Source organism: Rhagoletis zephyria, unplaced genomic scaffold (genome assembly GCF_001687245.7).
Source record: "Rhagoletis zephyria isolate East Lansing unplaced genomic scaffold, Rhagoletis_zephyria_1.1 Rzeph_scaffold_03929, whole genome shotgun sequence".
NCBI classification, from domain to species: Eukaryota; Metazoa; Arthropoda; class Insecta; order Diptera; family Tephritidae; genus Rhagoletis; species Rhagoletis zephyria.
Window position 1 is genome coordinate 17,338 of NW_016161012.1, and position 22,676 is coordinate 40,013.

General features: G+C 40.4%; 2 protein-coding genes across 2 annotated transcripts; one reads left to right on the forward strand and one right to left on the reverse strand.

Moving 5' to 3' along the window:
* Positions 1-570: 570 nt before the first annotated feature.
* LOC108369957 (uncharacterized) lies at positions 571-1,238 on the forward strand. Its single transcript, XM_017625187.1, has 2 exons — positions 571-875; positions 933-1,238. The coding sequence occupies exons 1-2, from the start codon at positions 641-643 to the stop codon at positions 1,229-1,231; spliced, it is 534 nt and encodes a 177-aa protein (XP_017480676.1). The 5' UTR covers positions 571-640; the 3' UTR covers positions 1,232-1,238.
* Positions 1,239-4,219: 2,981 nt separating this feature from the next.
* On the reverse strand, positions 4,220-21,174 carry LOC108369955 (uncharacterized). Its single transcript, XM_017625181.1, has 4 exons — positions 20,271-21,174; positions 4,705-5,117; positions 4,276-4,599; positions 4,220-4,231 (listed from the first exon to the last, which is right to left on the reverse strand). The coding sequence occupies exons 1-4, from the start codon at positions 21,172-21,174 to the stop codon at positions 4,220-4,222; spliced, it is 1,653 nt and encodes a 550-aa protein (XP_017480670.1).
* Between the last annotated feature and the right edge of the window lie 1,502 nt (positions 21,175-22,676).

A 22,676-nucleotide genomic window follows, 5' to 3' on the forward strand; every position in this document is an offset into this window, starting at 1 on the left:
TTCGTAATATAATTTTTTGATTTGTTTACAGCTAAGAAACATACAAACGTCAAACACCGATAATAGAAATGCTTTATTTCAGACATAGCCTTATGGTTTCAAGCAACGTTTAAATATAAAGGGAGCTTTTCAATAAAAGGTTGCTTGAGAAAATGGCCATTCAAGGAGGAATCACAGTGAAAGTATCACTTATAATAAAAAATTGACAAACTTAAAAAACTGACGCGCAGCTACATGGAGACATTATAAATAAAATCGGCTGTGCTAGAGGTTTTAAACCATCGTACAGTTCCATAAGTAAAGTACCTCTTCTTCTTACCGTTTTTTTCTGGCAGGCTGTAGGTGTGTTTTTATATTTTGAATGAATTGTAATAGAAATAAAACAAATTGTAAAAGAAATGAGAGAAATTGTAAAAGATAAGAGCACATGCCAAAAAGCAGGTGATCTCAGCTCTAGGAATTTTTGGCAATCAGCTGATAGTGTTTTTACTTTTGAAACTGTACGATGTTTTAAACTATCTATAGTCAACTAGACTATCGATAGTTTAACCTATCGATACTATCGATAGTTCCATCTATAGTTTGACACCTCTAATATTTAACATAACACAACTTATGTTTACATTAAAAAATTGCAAAAATGTCATATTTATTGACTGAAATAGCTCTAGAAATGCTAGGTTATAAATTTTATGACATTGATGGAAATCTCGGTCCTACAAGTTTTCAGCAAATTAGTATGGGACAGCAATTTCAATCTACCGACCTCAATGCTGAATCTCTACAATCACTTCTAGGATTGGATGAAGATAATGGGAATGAAAATGCCCCAGTTGACTGTATTCGCGAAAGTACTGTCCACCGTGCCCAAAACGGTAAATCTCCGGATCTGGCAGTTACAAAACCAAGCCATACACGTATTTTCTCAGCAGGTTTGAAAAAGCTTTTAGATCTTGAATACGGAAGGCTTCGTAGTCAACTAGAACAAGCTATTCATTGTGATACAGCAGCTTTTATTGATTATAACGATGCTAATCCAAACGAAGAGAGCATGAATCAAGGTTACTTGAGGAGATTTGTCCTCAACGAACGGGAAAAATTGGAGAGAGAAGCGCAATCATTGCAGTCTTTTCGCAATTTGGTTGAAAAAAACGTATTTACAATGAATCAAGAGGTTTTTATGCAATATAAAAAAGTTTTCGTTAGTAGTAATAAAGCAAAGTTGAATTAAAGCAAGATATTTTGGCTCTTGAAACTATGAACGCGGAAAACCACATCGGCGGCATGGTGCAGCAATTAGGTGAAATAATTGGTCTGTTCCAATCGAGAACGGTTTATACGATCTCAACTTACAGAAGTTCGTTCCTAGACAAAAATACCGCTAACGGAAAACACTTTTAAGGGCCGGGTATCCAATGTCTGGTTAACACTACTCTCCGGTTAAACATAGTTATCGACGTTACCGACGCCCTGTTGTATGCATGGAGTCGAAGACGTCGATAAAGATGTTTAACCGCAGATCAGTGTTAACCAGACATTGAGTAAGGCCCTGTCTCCACAGGAAAACACTGATGTCGTGAAAACTATGTCACAAAATATATTTCCAATGGAGACCGCCTATTTCTCATGTGCTGCAATATATGTCAGCGCTTATTGCTTGACATCTATTGCAGGCAATTCGATAGTTTGACAGCCATATTTTCATTTGAAAGAAAGCGTGCTGGTGGTAACATCGATGAAATTTTTATATTAAATTAAAATAAAAGTCTGTTCCTTATTGGATTATTTATGATTACGTTTTAGGAAATTATTCAGCAAGTTTTTTAAAGATTTAAATGTTTTTAAACACCGAAATTGAGAGAATGTTGTCTGGTGGCGTCATGCGGCAAATGCTTATTTCAAGACATCAAAGTGCCCACACACAAAAACTTGCAATCACATTGCTCGTCAAAATGACAGTTGGTAGGCCATCGATGTTTGCCTGTGGAGTTCTGCGGTAACCGGCTCTAAGAGAGCAATTGTTGATTGCGCGTCGTTTTAAGAACATGTTACTCTCATGTCTCCATCCAAACAAAGCTCAGGCCACAAAACAACTGACGGCGTCTGATCATTCAGTGTCATGGATAAGGTTCATTGCAACATAGGATTATCAGGCACATAATTTCCCGTAGAGGGGATGTCATTTGACCACTAAGATCATCCGACTTGGCACCGTTAGACTTTTTTTTTATGAGGTTATACTAAAAAATCAACGGTAATTTTCAGTGATTTAAAACTTTTACTTCATTCTACTAGAATTCAATGGGCTACTAAATTGCATACTAAGAATTTCTCTAGGAAATTAATTTAAAGCTCGAAATTTTTACGAAACTTGGATTTTTTTAAATATTGAACAAAGTTTGAAACTTGGAATTACACGGATTCTGTTAAAGAAAGAACTATTTTTCCGTGTCAGCTGATTTCTTCCTTCTATAGATGGTTGCCACTTCGTCAGTTTTGCAGATGGTAAAAAAGTTATAAGTTCCTATTCAAAATACATTTAAAATATTTGAAATTTACTATTGAATAAGGTTTTTAATGAAAATTAAGTAGTTTATATTTAGCTACGATCTATTATAATACGAAAAATTTTAGTTGAAAAGGTAAGTTTATGAAAAGACATTGATGAGTGGCAACATTGTAGTAAGCAACGCTGAGGGCTCCAGTAATCGATATCCATGATACAAAAAAGAAGGTAGTTTCATTGTCACATTTCGGGCGCCATATTAACTACATCACAATTAAGCAGATTGTGACATTTCATGCTACCATACCTAATCCTCAAAAATAATTTGTTTGTAAAAAAAAATAAATAACAAAATTGAAAGAAAAGTTTTCTTCGATTGGAGCAACAAAGAAAATTGAATTTCATACATCTTAATATTTGTAAAACAAGGGACCAATGCCTTCTGTGAAACTAAAGACCAGTAAATATGTTGCCCACCCAAAAAATTATTTATTATTAAATTTGTTTATTACACAGCCATCATCCAAAATAATTTTTATGTGCTTTGCAAACGGAAGCCCAAGTAAATCTTTATTTTCGGAGCCTCGTGATATAGAATTGTCTCTATTATAGTTAAGGACGATGATATTACTAGACTTTCTCGCAATAATTTTTATTAAGATATACGCAAATGCATTCCGATCCAGCTGATGATTATGACAAAATGAAAGACTACGTACAACAGATAAGAGTTAAACGTCATATGCGAACATCAAAGAGTTACCGTATTTAAAACAATTTGGCAAATCGTTTATGCATAACATTCTGTGACCCATTAGCAACAATTTTTATCATCGCAACGTGTCGACATTCATAACACACGATCCGAAAATTGTTGCTAAGAGTTTCGCGAACCAACTTATTTTGTATATAAAACTTACTGCAAAATATGACGAAAAAATATTTAAAAATATTATAGACATGTACATTATTTATTATTAATTTATTAAAGTAGTCTAACACAACAACCACAGGTTATATTTCAGTGTTAGATACTGAGAATATTACAATATAATACGATATTAAAATGTATAAAATTTGAACTTCTAAAACTTATAAAATTATTCATAAAGTGTAAGATTGAAGAGAATAAAGAAAAATACAGTAATTTAGCGGTTAGAGTTGAGGTGACTGACGCGAGTTAAATAGTTACAAATTTTCATTTAGTCAGCATAGTGTCTAAGTAATGCTATTTTAAAGTGCAATGTGTCCTTAATAGCCCTGAGTTTAAGGGGTAATTTGTTCCATAGGCGAATAGTATAGACGAAAAACTGACGCTCAGATATGACAGAATTGAATTTCAGGTGCAAAAGCTGTTGTAATCGTGACGATTGAGTAATTTGAAGACGATTTTTGAGATGCGGATGCTCCTCTGAGAATAAGATTTTCTGAAGTATTGTAAGGTACTTGAGCATCAGCATATCGTCGAGTGATATTGAAGTTATCTTACGAGCCCATTGAGAAATGTGGTCATACCGTTTTTTGCTATATATATACCTGGCGATGTTATTGTAAAGCACGTTGAGTTTTTTATTGCATTGACTATCGCTGTTAGCATAGAGTTCGCAACCGTACAACAGCGTTGGTAGCAAGTAAGATTTCGCGATTAACATTCTAGTGGGCATCGGCGTTAGGTGTTGTGTTGACCATAAATACCTTAGCATAGCATATACTCTACCAATTGTGCTATAGACATGATTATCCCACGTTAGTGTTCTGTTAAATAGTACGCCCAGGTTNATATAGACATGATTATCCCACGTTAGTTTTCTGTTAAATAGTACGCCCAGGTTCTTAGCTACATCAACATATGGTATCACAGTTCTGTTCAATGAAACTGTATCATAAACGTTGAGGTCAAAATGTTTTTTAAAAATAGCAATACATTGGGATTTGTTTGGATTTAAGACCAAACCATTGTTACTTGCCCACTCGTGAACGAGGTCTAAATCACTATTGAGGTTCTGTATGCATAGGTTCAATGAGTGAAGTGGGCAGCTCAAATACAATTGCACATCATCAGCGTACATTTGAATTTTATTGTGCTTTAATACCTNACTATTGTGGTTCTGTATGCATAGGTTCAATGAGTGAAGTGGGCAGCTCAAATACAATTGCACATCATCAGCGTACATTTGAATTTTATTGTGCTTTAATACCTTCGGCAGATCGTTGATGTACAAAACAAACAGTAAGGGGCCGAGAATCGACCCTTGAGGAACTCCTTTAGATATGGAAAGAGAACTTGACATTGCATTGCCTATGTTGACTGCTTGCGATCGGCCGAAAAGATATGAGCTAATTAGGTTTACAGCCGAAGATGAGAACTGAAATAAATTCTTTAATTTGAGACACAGTAGTTTGTGATTTACTGTATCAAAAGCTTTGGAGTGGTCAAGAAGAGTAAGCAAGGTTACGCGATTATTGTCCATATTTATTCTAAAGTCATCTGAAACGGTAAGAAGCGAAAGGTTACAGCTTTTCTTATGCCTGAAGCCGGATTGGTAAGCGCTGACCAGGGAATTTTTAGATATAAACGAGTCAATCTGCTGATGCATTATGCGTTCTAAGACTTTAGTTAGATATGGGAGAATCGCAATAGGTCTGTAGTCACCATTTGATTTCATTAGGGTGGTCAAAAAAAAAATAAAGTCGGAATTTTAATACTCACCTCCTAGAATTGTTCTATAGCGAAAAAATATACACATATTTTTTAAAATTTTTAATCAAGAAACTAAAAATTGAGCTGCTTATTTCCTGAGTGGAAAAGCACGAAATACATATATCTGCAAGGGGACTAATGCAAAACTTCAGCAAAGAAATTAAGAAAATTGCAACACAGATTAATGTTTTGCTACATGTTACATATGTATGTAAATTTGTTTATTCGGTTTAAAAAAATAATTGTATAAAAACTCAATTTTATTTTATTTCCCCACCTCTGCACATCGATATCCTTCAAAAGTAATAAAATTACGCTTGAGAAAAACGTTGAAATTTGATTATCGATCACATCAACTTGCCTTTTTTACTCTTGTATTGAATTCCATATATTAAAAAAAAATCTCCCTTCTCAAAAAATTCCAATGTGGCAAAGCTATGCTTAATGTTAACATTTGTAGAAATGTCAAAAATGTGCTTTATAATCAAAAAATAGTAGTAATGAAACTACCTCTTTTGTATCATGTGTATATCTACCTTATCCGGCGTTTACATGCCCACTGGGAAAATAGGTAAGCACCTTACGAGGTAAGCCATGTTTTCTTTCAGTTTTTAGTACCAAAATTGTCATCATTGCCAATGTCATCTACTAGTAAAGCGCAAAATGAACACCTCCGACGACACATTACGTCATCAGTTGCAAAATAACGTGCAGCCGAAGTTATTTCCAAGCACCGAACTACTCCGAGCGACTGCTCTGCATTACACGTAACTTACTTTGTAAAGCGGCTCATGCTGGTAAGTTGCTGGTAAGGTATTGCCCTTCACCTGAACGGCATTGACAGGGAATCAGTATCAAGTTATGTAGACTCCCGCCCTGTGATTGCCGTTCTAGGCACACAACCACCGGACGTGGACGGGACAGAACTTTGTCTGCCTCGGGAGACCCGCACTACAATAGCCCAACTTCGCTCTGGCTATTGCAGCAGGCTCAACTCCTACTTGAGCAGAGTTAACGAGGATGTGCCCAACCAATGCCCGGCATGTGAAGAGTCGCCACATGACTCCCGGCACCTCTTCACATGCCCTGAGAACCCCACTCAGCTAACGCCCCTGTCCCTATGGACAGCCCCTGTGGAAGTAGCACACTTCCTGGGCCTCCCCCTAGCTGAAATTGACGACAACGTTGATGGATGAACCGCCCCGAACGAGGCTTAGTAGCCGCTACAACAACAACAACAACAACAACCACGTCACTGACGAATCTCCCTTACTTTAACAAAGACATTTGGTATCAGACATACCTCTGAGCCGCTTTACAAAGTAAGTTACGCATAATGCAGAAAAGTCGCTCGGAGTAGTTCGGCGCTTGGGAATAACTTCGGCTGCACGTTATTTTGCAACTGACAACGTAATGTGTCGTGGGAGGTGTTTTGCACTTTACTAGTAGATAACATTGGTCGGCAGAAATCCTCCGGCTGAACCCTCCATGAGGGTGCCGACTGGAAATGGGCACTACAGAGGATTCTGTGCGATATCAGAATGGTGCTCAGCTAAGATCAGGAATCAGTGCTATGTGCTAAACTCCTTAATAGCTTAGTCATATGGAAATGGTTTTCGATCGTGGTTTGGAGGTCTGAAGGGGCTGGATCAAGGCGTCACGCGCACCGTACCGAGGATCAGCCAGGCTGGGGGCCCCTAAATAGCCCAGTCGCGAACGGAGCCATCTGGGAGGCGGCCACACCCAGGATGTAAGTAGGCCTTACCAGGGCATCGCGGATCTCTGCCCGGGTGGACGACCCTCTTTCTCCGCAGCCCGTGGGAACAAATATACAAAAAAAGCAAAAAACAACAACAACAAAAACAGAAACAACAACAACAAAAACAAAAACAAACTATAGAGGGACCGGCCCCCTTAAGGCGTCGGAAGGGTCTCGGCCCACTAAAGAAGGGGCTCAAGCGATGCAGAGTACCTCCACCAGCCGTAGTGCGGTGACAAACAGCAGGAAACCAAGCCCAATGGTGAAACCGGGCCAAGCTCCTGCAAAAAAGAAGGAAAGCGGCGCACAGTGGTTCGAATAGCAAATCTAGCTGGACGAAAGTCAAAATTTTTTTGTATTTAAAATATTTAATGATACTTGGAATACATTCCTGACAATACATTCAAATAGAAATTGCATTTATTAAAGCATTATCATATGAAAACAAAAAAAAAAGGTAAGTCAACGCCGCCTATTTGAGAACTCTATTTTAAAAGCTGAAATTTAACTTAAAAGATTGCTAATTGCACTCACAGATATTTGCATAATTGCAAATTGACTTTATAAACAAAAAATTACACTTATTCCGCTATAGATTCAGAGGTCATAACGCAATTTATGTCACCATTGGTATAAGCAAATTTATTCTGAAAAATAATCGTTTTGATTAATTAAAAAAGTAAATTAAAGAGTAGGAAAAGTAAAGGCCGCCGAAGGCCGTTATAAAACCACTTGCATATTATTCTTTACACCTTCGCAAATGCAGAGGGTAAGTTCGATAACCAAGTCTAACCAATTGGCTTAGATATTTACATTTTAGTGACNTTCAGAGGTCATAACGCAATTTATGTCACCATTGGTATAAGCAAATTTATTCTGAAAAATAATCGTTTTGATTAATTAAAAAAGTAAATTAAAGAGTAGGAAAAGTAAAGGCCGCCGAAGGCCGTTATAAAACCACTTGCATATTATTCTTTACACCTTCGCAAATGCAGAGGGTAAGTTCGATAACCAAGTCTAACCAATTGGCTTAGATATTTACATTGGTTGGGGGGTTGTGTGTTAAAACAGAAAAATACTTGGAGTTATAAAAACTGGTTATGTAAGAGTTAAAAAAATAGTAACTCGCGAATTTTCTGCTTTCTGAAATTAAAAAATTATACAACAGGCATGCAAATCTTTAAGCGCTGTTATAAATTTTTTTCTGAAATTTATTTGTGTTTCTTGCCGTGATCTTAAATTTTAGTCATTGTAAAGAAAATCTTAAGAAGTGAGTTGTTTGACTTTTGGAGAAGTGTTGCTGAAACTTCTAAAAGACAACAAGGTGTCCGTGATTATGTGATTAGTAAATTGAAAGAAATATCTGATGAAAATGCTCGTTCCGAAGTAAATAAAGTAAATTAAGTAAATGACTATAGATTCGTAACCAGCAACCCAGAAAACCCCCAGATACCCAGTTACATAGAAATCTACCGATTTTTTTTTAATTTTCGTCCGCCATATTGGATCCGCCATTTTGAATTTTTGGTAAATGACTTTAGATATGTAATCAGCGACCCACAAAACCCCCAGATACCCAGTTTCATAGAAATCTACCGATTTTTTTAAATTTTCGTCCGCCATATTGGATCTGCCATTTTGAATTTTTGATAAGTGACTTCAGATTCGTAATCAGCGACCCAAAAGTCCCCTAGGTAAGAAGTGGTGTAAAGATCCATCAACGAGTATTTGTTTAAATAGTTTCGTCCAGCTAGATTTGCGATCCGAACCACTGTGCGGCGGTGGGGATGCTCAAAGGAGACCACCCCGGGAAATTCCTGGCACCAGTGGATGCCAACCTGGCATGCAGATTGCAGCCGGAAATAAGGCGGAATGTGGGGCGCAGGCCCCGGGCGATCCTCCCGCGACACCCACGGCCTTCACGAGGCCAGAACCAGCTATAGCGGGCTATCGACAGAAGAAGATGGCTGCACGAATCCTGCAAAGGTTCACCACTACGCCTGACCTGTGTAGCAAGGCGAACGCAGAGCATGTGAAGGAGATCCTCACAGAAATCGACTGGGCAAAGGCAGTCCTACCCGATTACCGCAAGCCGGAAAGTGTCTCTTTCTTCCACAATTTAGCGACGAGGACACAACAGCGGTCAGTCTAAGTGTAAACGGACGACCAATTAAGATGGCATCCATGTACCTAGCGTACGACAAGGAGGTGCCAACTACCTGCATAAAGGACCTAGTGGCCAGCACGAGGGAGGTGCTAATTTTGGGAGGTGATGCAAATGCTCACCATCATACCTGGGGCAGCTCCGACGATAACGAACGGGGTGAGTCACTTTTTAATTTCATACTTAGCTCTAGGCTTGTTATTGCAAATAGGGGGAACGAACCCCCTTTTATTACAAAGTCCCGAAGGGAAGTGCTGAACGTTACCCTTATCTCTGAGAATGCGGAATGTCTGGTCGGGAAGTGGAAGGTGCTCGAGGAGCACTCCTTTTCCGACCACCAAAATATCCAATTCGAGAGGTAGTAGGCGGAATGCCCGAGGCTCCTCTAACTAGAAACTTGCGTAATACCAACTGGCATGGGTATCGGGAAGAGCTGGATAGGCTTTTGCCAGAAGATAGAGAGCCGACTACTCCAGCAAACCTAGAGGAGCTGGAATATCTTGTCGACCATTTTACGGGGCCCTGCAGTAAGGCAATTGACATTGCATGCCCCAAAAAGCAGCACCGGGGAAGGAAAAAGCCACCCTGGTGGAATGAAGAAATCAGGATTTCACGCAAGAACTGCAGGAAAACCTTCAACCAGGCCACTGCGTCGGGTAGTGAGGGACATTGGGAGACCTACAAGACAACGTTACGGGAGTACAAGAAGCTCCTAAGAAAGTCGAAAATAACCTCATGGAAAGACTTCTGACCTGACGGCTCCTGGACTGAGACCGAGGAGGAATCACTGGATCTGCTTTGCACACACTTCCCGGGTGCCACGGACAGCCTGCCGGTGCAGCCACATCTAACTGGAGATCTTTCGGTCACTGGAGACTTCNTAACCTCATGGAAAGACTTCTGACCTGACGGCTCCTGGACTGAGACCGAGGAGGAATCACTGGATCTGCTTTGCACACACTTCCCGGGTGCCACGGACAGCCTGCCGGTGCAGCCACATCTAACTGGAGATCTTTCGGTCACTGGAGACTTCCTCACTAGGGAAAAGGTCATCTGGTCTATTGGGAATTTTAAGCCATATAAATCACCAGGTCCGGATGGCATTGCCCCCATACAGCTGCAACAAACACTACAGCTAAGCTCAGCGTGGCTACATGCTATAATTAAGGGTGTATTAGCTCTTAATCATATACCTAGAAAGTGGAGGGAGTCAAGAGTGGTGTTCATCCCCAAGGCAGGGAAGGTGTCCCACAACAACCCACAGGATTTCAGGCCCATCACCTTGTCGGCATTTCAATTGAAGGTTATGGAGAGACTGGTGGAGGTCCGTATCAGAGAGTCGGTTGGTGACGGACTCTGTACCACACAACATGCTTATACGAAAGGTAGATCTACAGAAACGGCGCTACATGAAATAGTGTCGCATATAGAAAGATCACTAGACATCAAAGAATATACGCTAGCAGCCTTCCTGGATATAGAGGGCGCCTTTAACAACATCATGCCGGGCGCGATAACGGCAGCACTGACGGGCCTGGGCATCGACTCGCGCCTAGTTGCGCTCGTAAACCTAATGCTGAGATGCAGGGTGGTTCGGGCAGAGCTGGCGGGGGTATAGTTGACCAGGATCGAAGAGAGGGGCACCCCGCAAGGGGGAGTCCTATCCCCTCTATTATGGGTCGCAGCGTTAAACTCACTGCTGTGTGGCATGGAGGGGGGGTGGCTGTAAGGTTATTGCGTATGCGGATGATCTTGCACTAACAGTAAGTGGGAAATTTCCACCTTATGTGACATTATGCAGGTAAAACTGAAGGAAGTCGATAGTTGGATAAAAAATAACGGGTTAGGGGTAAGCCCAAACAAAACAGAAATTGTACTATTCACGAGAAGGTACAAAATCCCCCCATTGATAACACCAAGGCTGGCACAGACCGCACTAAAATTAAGCGATTCTGCTAAATACCTGGGGATAGTCCTAGATAGAAAATTAAGCTGGACTCAAAACACCGAAGAGCGGGTGCGGAAGGCCATGGTTGCCCTATACAGCTGCAGGAGAGCAATCGGCCAAAAATGGGGGTTAACCCCGAAGCTAGTGCACTGAATATACACCGCCGTGGTGAGGCCCATACTTCTGTACGGGGTAGTGGTATGGTGGCCAGTGCTGGAGAAGAAAGTAAACAGTAATAAATTACAAAAAGTGGAGGGAACGGCCCTGATCTGCATTAGTGATGTTCTCCGCACAACACCTACTATGGCATTGAATACGATCCTTAACATCATACCTATAGATATTATAGGACGACAATACGCTGCGGTTGCAGCCTTAAGACTACAGGGGCTTAAAAGCTGGAAAGCGGCTCGCTGTGGTCACACTGCAATTCTGAGAAACCGACAACTACCGAGTACAACGGACTATTGTGTACCAAGGCTCACCTTCACTAAAGGTTATAGCGTAACGCTACCTAGCAGAGAATCATGGCTCGAAGGAGTTCCGGGGTCTAGAGATGCCATAAGACTCTACACGGACGGCTCCAAACTAGAAAATAGGGTAGGAGGAGGCGTCTACTCAGAGAAATGGGGAATAAAAAGATCATTCCGACTACCTGACCATTGTAGTGTCTTTCAAGCCGAATTGGCAGCCATACAAGAAGCCGTTGACAGCCTAAAACTAGCTGTTATCGCCACTACGGAAATATATATATACTCAGACAGTCCTTATGGCGCTTGACTCTGTCACTATAAATTCGGAAACAGTTGCCAACTGCCGCAAATCACTTAATGTGATGGCAGAGCAGTTCGCTTTGCACCTGATATGGGTACCGGGGCACAGTGACATACCAGGAAATGAGAAGGCAGACGAGCTTACAAGGGCGGGTACTTCCTCTCCACTTTCACCAGCCTGGAAGAGGATGGGTATGCCACTCGCTTCCTGCCAGCTCTTACTAAGGGAGAACTTCCTTGAAGAAGCGGCCTCCAGATGGGATCGCACTGAAAACTGTAATACAACGAAGCTTACATGGCCAAAATGGGATATACGGAGATCGAGAGAAATTCTTACTCTCAATAAAGGCGATATGTCACTGGCCATTGGTCTGCTCACAGGACATATCCTGATAGGAAGGCACGCAGAACGTCTCGGGGCTAGTCACAACGACTACTGCAGGAGCTGCCACGACGAAGAAGAACCTGAATCAATAAGGCACTTACTCTGCGAGTGCCCAGTACTAGGCAGCAAAAGACAGAAATTCCTAGGTATAGGTCTTTTAGACGATCTAAGCGCAACTGCTAAGTTGGGAATAGGGCAGCTGCTAAGGTTCGCAGACCCAACGAACTGGTTTAAGGAGTAGGGGTTTTTGGATCCATGTGGTGTCACAATGGGCCCTGATCGGGCCTAAGTGTGCTGGCGCCCTCTGGGCCTAACAGCCACTTCAACCTAACCTAACCTAGTAGATAACATTGGCCATGATGACAATTTTGGTACTAAAAACTTAAAGAAAACATGGCTTACCTCGTAAGGTGCTTGCCTATTTTCCCAGTGGGTGAGACAATTCTGCCAAGACAATCGGTTAAATAATGCGTTATATACGCCTAGTACTACAAAAAGTTTGTGTGAGAAATTTAAAAACTTTGCATAATTTTGTAGTTTTTGTTACGTGGGTGATCTGTCCGGTGAGAGCAGGTGGTGCACAGGCATGGTGGCGAACCCGGTCTAGCTCGTCGGAGGGGTGGTATTTACCACCTGTCTTACCTACACCCACATCAACAAAAAAAATTTGATCATGCCTGCTTGCCTTAAAGAAGTGGAAGAAGTCAAGCTAAGAAGCGAAAAGAAGAAAAGGTCCGTCCAGCCAGGTGGAGTGGTCCCTCCCCTTCTACGCGAAACCTACGCGTAGCCATGGGCGTTGCTGCGACTCCCTAATACTGATAAAGTCCGTCTCTCCACTAGTCCATACGTCAGCTAGCAGTCTAGTGTATAGTCAACACTCACATATCCCCTCTTCAGCATAAGTGCAACACCCACACCAACTTTAAGGGCCGTTTGCACCATGTCTAGTTAACGCTAACTGGAGGTAGATCCTTCAGTTAAGCACGTTAACTGCTTTATCGATCACATGTTATATGATGGGTGTCGATAACGTCGATAAAGATGTTTAACTGGGAGTTAGAATTAACTAGACATGGTGCAAACGGCTCTAAATGTTTAGCACACCATCGTACCGCTTACTTTTGTTTCATCAAACCCTTAAACAAACATAACTCGTTATTATTTTTTTTCGCTTTTCTTCCTTTTATTGTATAACAATCTTAAATCTATAACTCAGGGAGTTGCTTACTCTAAACTTATTACTATGTGCTTTATTAAACAACCTAAAAAAAAATAGCAAACAAAATCCTCAACCTATCTTCAAATTCTGGATATTAACAGGCATCTACGGAGAAATTCATTGATTCCCAATCCAACGAAGCTCAATTCAAATGCTTCTATTCCAACATCATAGGGAATATTAAATAACACAATTCTAATAGATCAAATTTTTCATGATAAAAGGAAAATCTTAATCGAAAATATGAATTTCTTCTACCTACTCCTTTATTACTGCAATACATATGTTAACTAACATTATTCACAAATTCAAAAATTCAAATTTTAATTCAGTTCAAAACTTTAATTTCTGTTTTTTTTGAACCACCCTTACGTTGAATTTCTGCCCATAGGTGCAAAGAGACGCACTTCACTTTGTTATTAAGAAACCTGACCTGTGTATAATTTACGCAAGGAAAATGTATATCTGTATGTAGATATTTCTACCTAAATATTTATGAACAAATGTTTGTATGTATATATGTATATGAATCAATTTAGAACTCACCTTAATAGTCCAACGATGTTGGCGCCAGCATACGGAGAGGACCTGTGGGGAATTGAGAGCAAACATACATATGTACATACATATATAAAGCAACCGCTGAGGGGCGGACACCTGCGCTGTTTGGCAATTTTGGTGACTCGCTCCTGTTGCGTAGCAAAACTACGTTTAATAAAATTTACGAGAGAAAAAAAATAAAAATTTGAATAAAATTGAATGAAGCAAGACAAAGCGCGTGTAAATAAATGAACTAGATCAACAAGTGGCTATTATACTAAAAAAACTAAGCCTATCAAAGAGAGAGGGGTTGAAAGAACCAAAAGAATGTGCAATAAAAACTAACGCCTACCAGCTTTACGGAAATATTATACTAGAAAATAATTACATTATCTGTTTTTAAGTGGGTAACAACAATAATAAGCGTATTAATGTGCAAAGTAAATTAATTATTCGCAATTGAAATAAAAAAATAAAGGAAAATTTATGATAGCAAAAACAACAGAAAACACACGCTTAATTGTCAAAAATAGGCAAAGGAAATACGTAAAAAAAGTGATAATGGGCAAACTGGAAAAAAATAATACAACAACTGCACGTAGGCACTAGCTTGGCGGCGCTGGCGCCGGTGCGATCGTACATCTGCCGACGCTGCTGGAACGATGTATGTATGTTTTCCCTCGCTGATAAGCACACAGTCTCTCTCGATTTCCTCTGGTGGATTTCCAATCTCCTCAGTGCTATTGGAAATTACAATTGACCGCGGCCGTTGACCCACTTTTTTTCCAAATTGTCACAGCTGACTGTCGGAATGTAATACGTGTACATATGTATGTCGCGGCTGTTAGAAGCCTATGTTAACATACATAGGTACTGGCTCCGATTAAATGCACGTATGTTGGTGTGGGTGCGTGTTGCTGCCACCAAATGTTGGTCGAGCAACTATTGGTGTTGGGTGCTTAGCTCGTGTATCTTGCCTCAAATGCTCATACAACCGGGCAGTGGTGGAATTGTTTAAAGTCCTGGCTGCTAATTCGGTGGACGTGTCGCTTGACGTCTTCCCCAGCGAGGTACTTTTGCACAGGTGTGCTGGCGACCTGGAAACATAAAACAACATTACAATTAGCTTTATAAATAAATGCACTTATTAGATACTCGAATCTTTAGGGCGCCTGCATGGAGCTACACATACAAACATACACTTGTACCTAAATACCCATGCAGTTATATGCATATACGTACATGTATGCTTATACGAGTTTGAGTTTGTGCTTTATGCGTTCAAACTGCATATACATGCGTACAAACTTTAGCCAAGACATGCAGCAGGGAATATTTAACATCAGAACTCAGTAACATACTAATTTAAATTATTTAAACTGTTGCACATTTCCGTGTAAAATTCATTACGTCTTAGAAAATTTTAGTTTTCACACGTTTGGTGAGAAGTGCAATAAGTGATGTATCTAAAAATAAAAACACATATTCTCAACCCATGTTTGGATTCTTTCCTATCTATTTGGTCCGAGATATTTTTGTCTACTCACCTCAGATTTTGATAACTTGAACTGAAAACGGATCCTGGTAATGCCCCGTAAGGATCACACAAAAAAAACCGTTTTTTTTTATTGGCACTTTGAACTTAGTCTTTTTTTTTAATAACCACTTTACACGCTTGTATTGCGACACTTGTAGACTCCACCGTAACTTTACTAATAAACTTCTCGGTCTTTCTTGGCGGCATTTTATCGGGCATGGTATGGCCGAGAATGTCACTCATGCCTCACCGACTCAACCCCCGATCGGCCGATCCAGTCACTCATCTTCGAAAATTTTCACCCATACACACTCACAACCTTCAACTGCTTTATCACCGCCGAGTTAGCAAGGTTTCGCACCTTAGCCTGCCTACTATGTTGGATTTGAAAGTGTGGCTACTTTCACTTCCTTCACACATGCATTAGCACATACACACACATGTAAACACACATACCAAGTAACAGCTGGCGTTACAGGCTCACGACCGCCGATGGTGCCTGCACCATGGAGCGTCCGCGTAGAGAAATTCTAAGGCAGCCTGCAAACTACGTCACAGGTCACTACTACGTCCAGGTATAGTTTTGTAACTTATACTTATATCACAGATTGATAATTAAATAGATAGATACATACTACGTAAATAAATAAGTAATTAAATAAATAAAAAGAAAATAAATACGATAATCAAATAAATAGTCAAGTGTATTAGTAAATATCACAGATATAAATAAATGCCTTAATTAATTAATAAATATAAGTCAATAAATAAGTGAGTTAATAATTAAATAAATAAGTAAATAAGAAAATAAATACAAAAATAATCAACTAAGTAGTCAAGTAAATAAGTAAATATCACAGATGAACAAATTTTCGTCACTATAAAATATATTGAAATAAAATGTCAAGTTGTAGAATAAAAATATAAATACACATATATCTAGTCAAGTAGTTAAGGACACTGGGTGGTAACCTATGCAAGTCAAGTCATTACTTATACAATTAACAGGAACAGTCTCTAACACTAGACGCGTAAAAAACATACCTTTGAGTGTGACAAAATGTAGACGGCGTCGTTTTCCAATTTTGTATGGGAAACAACAACACCACAGATTTTACGGTTAGAAAACGTCTTAAAATGTAGACGTCTACATTTTGAGACACTATTTGGAACGAACTGTGAACACCCCAATTGAATTTCCGATTATTTTCAATACAATGCACTTAACTTGTTTTGGGCAAGTTTAGCGTTGTAGTTTTCAACTTGGGAACTCTGCTTGAAGTTTCGGCGGTACACCACTTGTCTAATTTGAAACTTCACTTCTCGACTTCTGGTATTGTAGGTCTTCTTACTCCGTTCATGGGCTAGCTTTAATTCTTTCACGATCTTATTTCGGATAAGCTGTGTTTTATCTGCCACCTTTTCGACCTCGCAGTCTGCATCTCTAACCGCCCCCAGCCTTCGGTATAGCTCGTATGATGCAGAATGCTGTATCATAGGCATACCGAAGACTGCATGATACGGGGTATCATTGATCGCAGAATGCACGGCACTGTGGAGAGCGAAAGCGGAATCGCTAAGGTGCTTATCCCAATTATTTTGGTCGCCCTTAATATAGGACCTCACGATTTGTAGCACCGAACGGTTGACCCTTTATGCTGCATTGGCTTGTGGTGCATAAAATGCAGTCCGAACATGCTGCGTACCATACTTTTTCAGAAATTGCGTAAATATGTCCGAGACAAATTGTTTCCTGTTGTCCGAGTGGGCATACTCTGGCACGCCAAAAATATGGAAAACTTCGTTCTCTAAGAACCTAATAACTTCGGCAGCCGTGGCTTTTCTCATTGGTTTTAAAAATACGAACTTCGAGAACTGATCTAAACACACAAACACACAGACATTTCCACAACACGTACGGGGGTACGGACCCATGAAGTCAATGAATAAGCATTGAAAAGGCCTTTCAGTGACACGCTGTTTGCCCATCACTGGGTTGTGGAAGGCGTTTTGCGTTTTGTTGCCTTTACAGATTTCGCAAGCTTTTACATAGTTTTATACGTCGGTAACCATGCCGGGCCAATAATATTTTTCTCTTAGGCGAGCTAAAGTTTTATGCAGTCCACCGTGACCAACAGACGGTGAATCATGCGAGGATTCCACAAGCCCACGGCGCAGCTCTGTCGGCACCCAGAGTTTCCACGCGTGGTCCTGCTGAACGTCAGCCCTACTATTAAATTGCGTCCGTTTGTATACGTAACCGTCCGATGTGCAAAGTTCGGGTAGTCTGTCTTGGCTGCAGGTCACCGTATTTTTAAGCTGCTCATATTCGTCCGTCTTGAAAAATGGTGAGTCTAAGCATACATCCAATATTCTGTCCTTTACCGCCAACTCTTCCGTGTTCATCCGCGACAGTCATCTGGCACGATATTTTGGGACCCCTTTCGATGCTGAATTTCAAAGTCATAAGCCTGGAGCTTTAAGCTCCACCTCGCGAGTCTGCCCGATAAATCCTTTTGTTTCCTCAACCATTTTAGGCTCGCGTGGTCAGTTATCACCGTGAAAGGGAGTCCCTCCTTATACGGCCGAAATCTTTCAATGCTCAGCACTGCGGCATAGCACTCTAACTCTGTAATACTGTAGTTGCGCTGCGCTTTGTTAAGCTTGGCCGAGATGTATGCTATTGGCCGCTCGTTACCGTCATCGTCTAGCTGAAATAAAACCCCGCCCACTCCGTCCGTTGACGCGTCACATTGAATGTAAAAGTGTCTGTTGAAGTCTGGGTAGGTCAATACTGGTGCTGAAATCAGACTCTCTTTCAAATGATTAAACGCCTTTCTGCCTTCGTCCGTCATTGCAAATTTGTTTATTCTGTCTTTTTTGGGGCTGTCGTGCAGCGGAGCTGCAATTTCGCGTAGTCTTGTATAAATCTCCGGTACCACCCTTTCCCCGCCTGAGCTGCTTCGGGGTTCGTGGCTCCGGAAAATCCCTCATGGCTGCGACTTTGCTCGCGTCTGTACGGATACAACCGTTACCCACGACGTACCCAAGGTACCGTACCTCCTTAAAACAAAATTTACTCTTTTGAACGTTTATTATAAGTTTGGCTTCACGAAGACATTTAGCGTCTTTTTCCAACAAGGACAAATGGGACACAAAATCTTCCGAACACACAAGTAAGTCATCCAAATAAACAAACACAGATTCACGAAGATTAGCGGGTATGACCTTGTCCATGAGCCTACACATACGTTGTGCTGCATTGCACAACCCAAATGGCATGACCGTGAAATGATACAACGGTCGAGCTGGTACGGTGAATGCCGTTTTATCCCTGGACTTTTTCTCTAATGGTATCTGCCAGATTGCATCCTTTAAATCAATTGCAGATATAAAGCTAGTATTCTGCAGTCGACTTAGGACACCGCACAATGTGAGGCGTCTTTAATGGTCCGTGGATAAGCGTCTTTAATGGTCCTTTCGTTTAACTTGCGAGCGTCCAGACAGAGGCGATGTTTGGTCCCTTTTATAACGAGTGAAACTGGCGAGTTCCAACTACTGTTAGACTCTTCTATTACTCCCATCTCAAGCATCCGATCTAATCCATTATAAACAAGTTTCTGTATAGCTGGGGATATTGGATAGTGCCTCTGCTTTACTGGGAGGTTCTCGTTGGTCACTTCTATCACATGTTCTTATTTATCTGTCTTGCCTAGTCTGAACACGGCGAAGGACGGGAAATGTGCCTTCACACGCTCTAATGCCACAGTTTGATCGTGAGTCAAGTCGTGTTGTCCTGCATCGAAGGTAAGGTCTCCTTCGGCAGGTACAAGCTCTGAAACACCAGCACCATTCACACTCGCCGGCACTCCTCTGCTAACAACACTCATATCAAATGCCTTCCAAAAATATATTCCTATGTACACCTCTTGTTGCAAGCCGGGTACGATCAAGAACTCTAAATCTCGCGTTATATTATCCCACAAGACGGGGAGAGTAATGACATCCACCACCGCGGCTTCTCCACTGTTCGCGGTTCGGATTTTCTGCCCATTGGTTGGTAGTATAATACTTTCTTTACCTTCCAGAAGCTTGTCACCATTCTTGCCTAGGCAACTAGCCCCTGCTCCTGAATCCAATAAGGCTAACACCTCCTGGTCTCCTATTATTTTTTGGCGAAGAACCTGTGGTCTCCTTTAATAGTAACGATTGTTGAGATTATCTTGCAACATATTCTTTTCATATTCTTCTTCTTTGGTCTGAAGAATTTCCTCACAAAAGATGCGTCTACGCGCCTCCTCATATTCCAGCTTTCTCTGATGCAAGCTTTTTACTACCTGGTTTGCTAATCTTTCTTTCTGCTCCTTTGCCTTATTCTCTACCTCTCGTTTAAGAATTTTCACGGGGCTGGATCCGGGAGCTCCTCTCCTGGCGCAAGTTCCCGAACAACTGCGCCAGTTTCTGGTTTCCCTGCCTAGGCTTAAATACACAAAACGACGAACTACCACCACACGCGAAACAGACCATATCATGGAAGGAACACTTACATTTACTACGGGACTCTACGGGGTTCTTGACATAATAATCTACAGGCATACCACAAGAGAAACATAACATTAGGTGAAACGGGGACGGACAAAAAGCGTTAATCGAAGACTTCTGGACCTCTGCACTAACATCTGGACTAACGAACGTTGTTGTGTCTTATTGCACACACTTTTATCTACTGTCGACTCACCTTTCATATAATGGAACTCTACTTCACTTATTGGTTTAGGCCTACTCCTATTTTCCTTAATAACTTTTTCGGCTCGTTTACACTCAGATTTGAGTTCAGCTAATGTGCTGATTTTGGAAGCGAAGGTTAAATTTGACTGGTATAGTTTGAGGTTGCTTCTAATTATGCTGACAAGCTCCTGTTCGGGGATCCTCTTCCTGAGACGAAAAGTTAAAATATGTTCATCGCTATAAAAATCTTCGAAGCTTTCTTGGGGCAGGTGTTTCCTCTCCATAATTTCTCTGATAATCTCATAGTCCGACTCGGCTGGCCTAAAGTGGTTCAGCAGTTCGGCCTTCAGCTCGAAGTAACCAAAGTCAGGTTCATCAGCGTGGTCTTCGAGCAACTGCCAATACCGCTTTAAGGCGCTGACCGTGACTATGCAGTGGAAGTCGGTGAATAACTGGTAGTAGCTGATGCCATACTGCTCCCTCATCTTTTCTAAACGAAAAATGAAGCTTTCCACCGTCATACCTTTGCTAGTACCATCAAACTTTACGTGCCATTTGTCTAAATCAATTTTCCTATTTCTATTTTCATTATGTGAACGCGGGTGACTGGCATTCTGCTCCTCTTCTCCATTGGTCCTTTCACCATTTGTAGCGCGTCGAGTTTCTGGTGTGGAAACCATAGCCGGTCTATTACCATTTCCCTGTACCGAGGTCTCTACCTCGCCTACTCTATTATTTAAAGTCACAACATTTTCTCGTATGTGGCGGATCTCATTCGTACATTGAGCCATCAGGTCAACTTGTTGTGCCATCATTTCCATTAAGCGGCTCAGCTGTTCGACACTGACGGATGTAGAACTTGGTCCACCATCATTAGACTTCGAACCCCCTGGTTCTTGACCGTCTGACTGCATATTCCCCCCTGTCTGCTGCTCCTGCTTAGACATTGGCATCAACTCTCCGATCTTCTGCGAAAAAGTCAAGCTATTATCTGTAGCGTTCAGTTCTACCTCTTGAGTAACCCTAACTGTAGGTGGGCGCGGCGCTACTTGCGATGACGTTTCAAAGATATCAATTTGCGTAAATAGGGACCCAACCACTTGATTCTCTAATGTTCGTGCCACACTACGCGGTTTGAATTTAGCAGAACTAACCCACCTGGAATCCGTCGCTCTTCTTCACGTTCTCCCATTCAGTCAACTAAATACACTAACACACGCCTCTTACACAGACCCCTTCACGAAATGAATTACTTGAAACTTGTGAATTCAAAACTAACTCGTAAGACCAAAAAAATCAGAATAAAAAAAATACCGAGAAAAAATTCAAACAATAATAAATATAAAATAAAAAGTTATACAATGCAGTAGAAATTCAGTGATTAGAAATAGAAATTGAAACGAAGAAATTATTCAAAAAACCAACAAAAAAACTCCCAAACCCTCAGAAAGAGCTAAATACAACTAAATCTATTTATACATCGTATAACAGAATTCAAAAAAAAATATCAGGACTAAACTTCAAATCAAATTTCAATAAAAACATTAAGTGCAATCGGAAAACTACAGATTGCTAGAAACCTAGCAAAAATTTAGAAGCTCGGGTAAAATTAAACAGAGATCAGAATTCCGATCGAAATCAAGCAAATGTAATAAGAACCGAAGAAAAAGACTTAAAAATTTCTTGGGTACAAAAATATAAGGAATGAAGATAAAGAAAATAAAAAAAATTTAAAAGAAATTCAACACAAAACCAAGGATTCAAAAATTCACTATTTAAAAAAAATTTAAAATTCAAGTGACTATTTCAACTACAATCAAAAATAGTAAAAATTTAAAACCGCAATAGCAAACTATTTCCAAGAGGGCCGAATAATACCCAACTCCCGAAAGAGCAAATCAAAATAAGAGAAAGCGAAGTCCCGGAAAATTTCAGCACAGCGGGTCTCCAAAAATCCAAAATTCAAAAAGGGAAATAAAAACCTAAGTAATAAGATTATTAAAATAAGCACTTAAAACGAACTCGAAAGAAAATTCAAAACAAACCAAATAAAAAATAATAATAATTCACCAGCAATAATAAAACTCCAAATCTTACCTATCAGAGTTATATATTTATATGAGTATAGGGAAAAAGGTAGGACAAATAAGCATTTAAGAAATAATGTTTTCAAAGCATGTACGTAGGTATGTATCATAACATGCAATATATATGGATACGTATGTATAAAGAAAGTAAATATGTATTCCTAATAAACCCAGCAAAAAGTATGGTAAGAATGAAAGAAAATTAATTGTAAACCAAGAAGACAATTTATTCCATTGGTTTCGTTTCTATCCACAGGCGTATATGCATATGTATGTATATACCGACAGATTGTTTTGTATCGTCCAATGTTGGAGTCATCTAGTTGTAG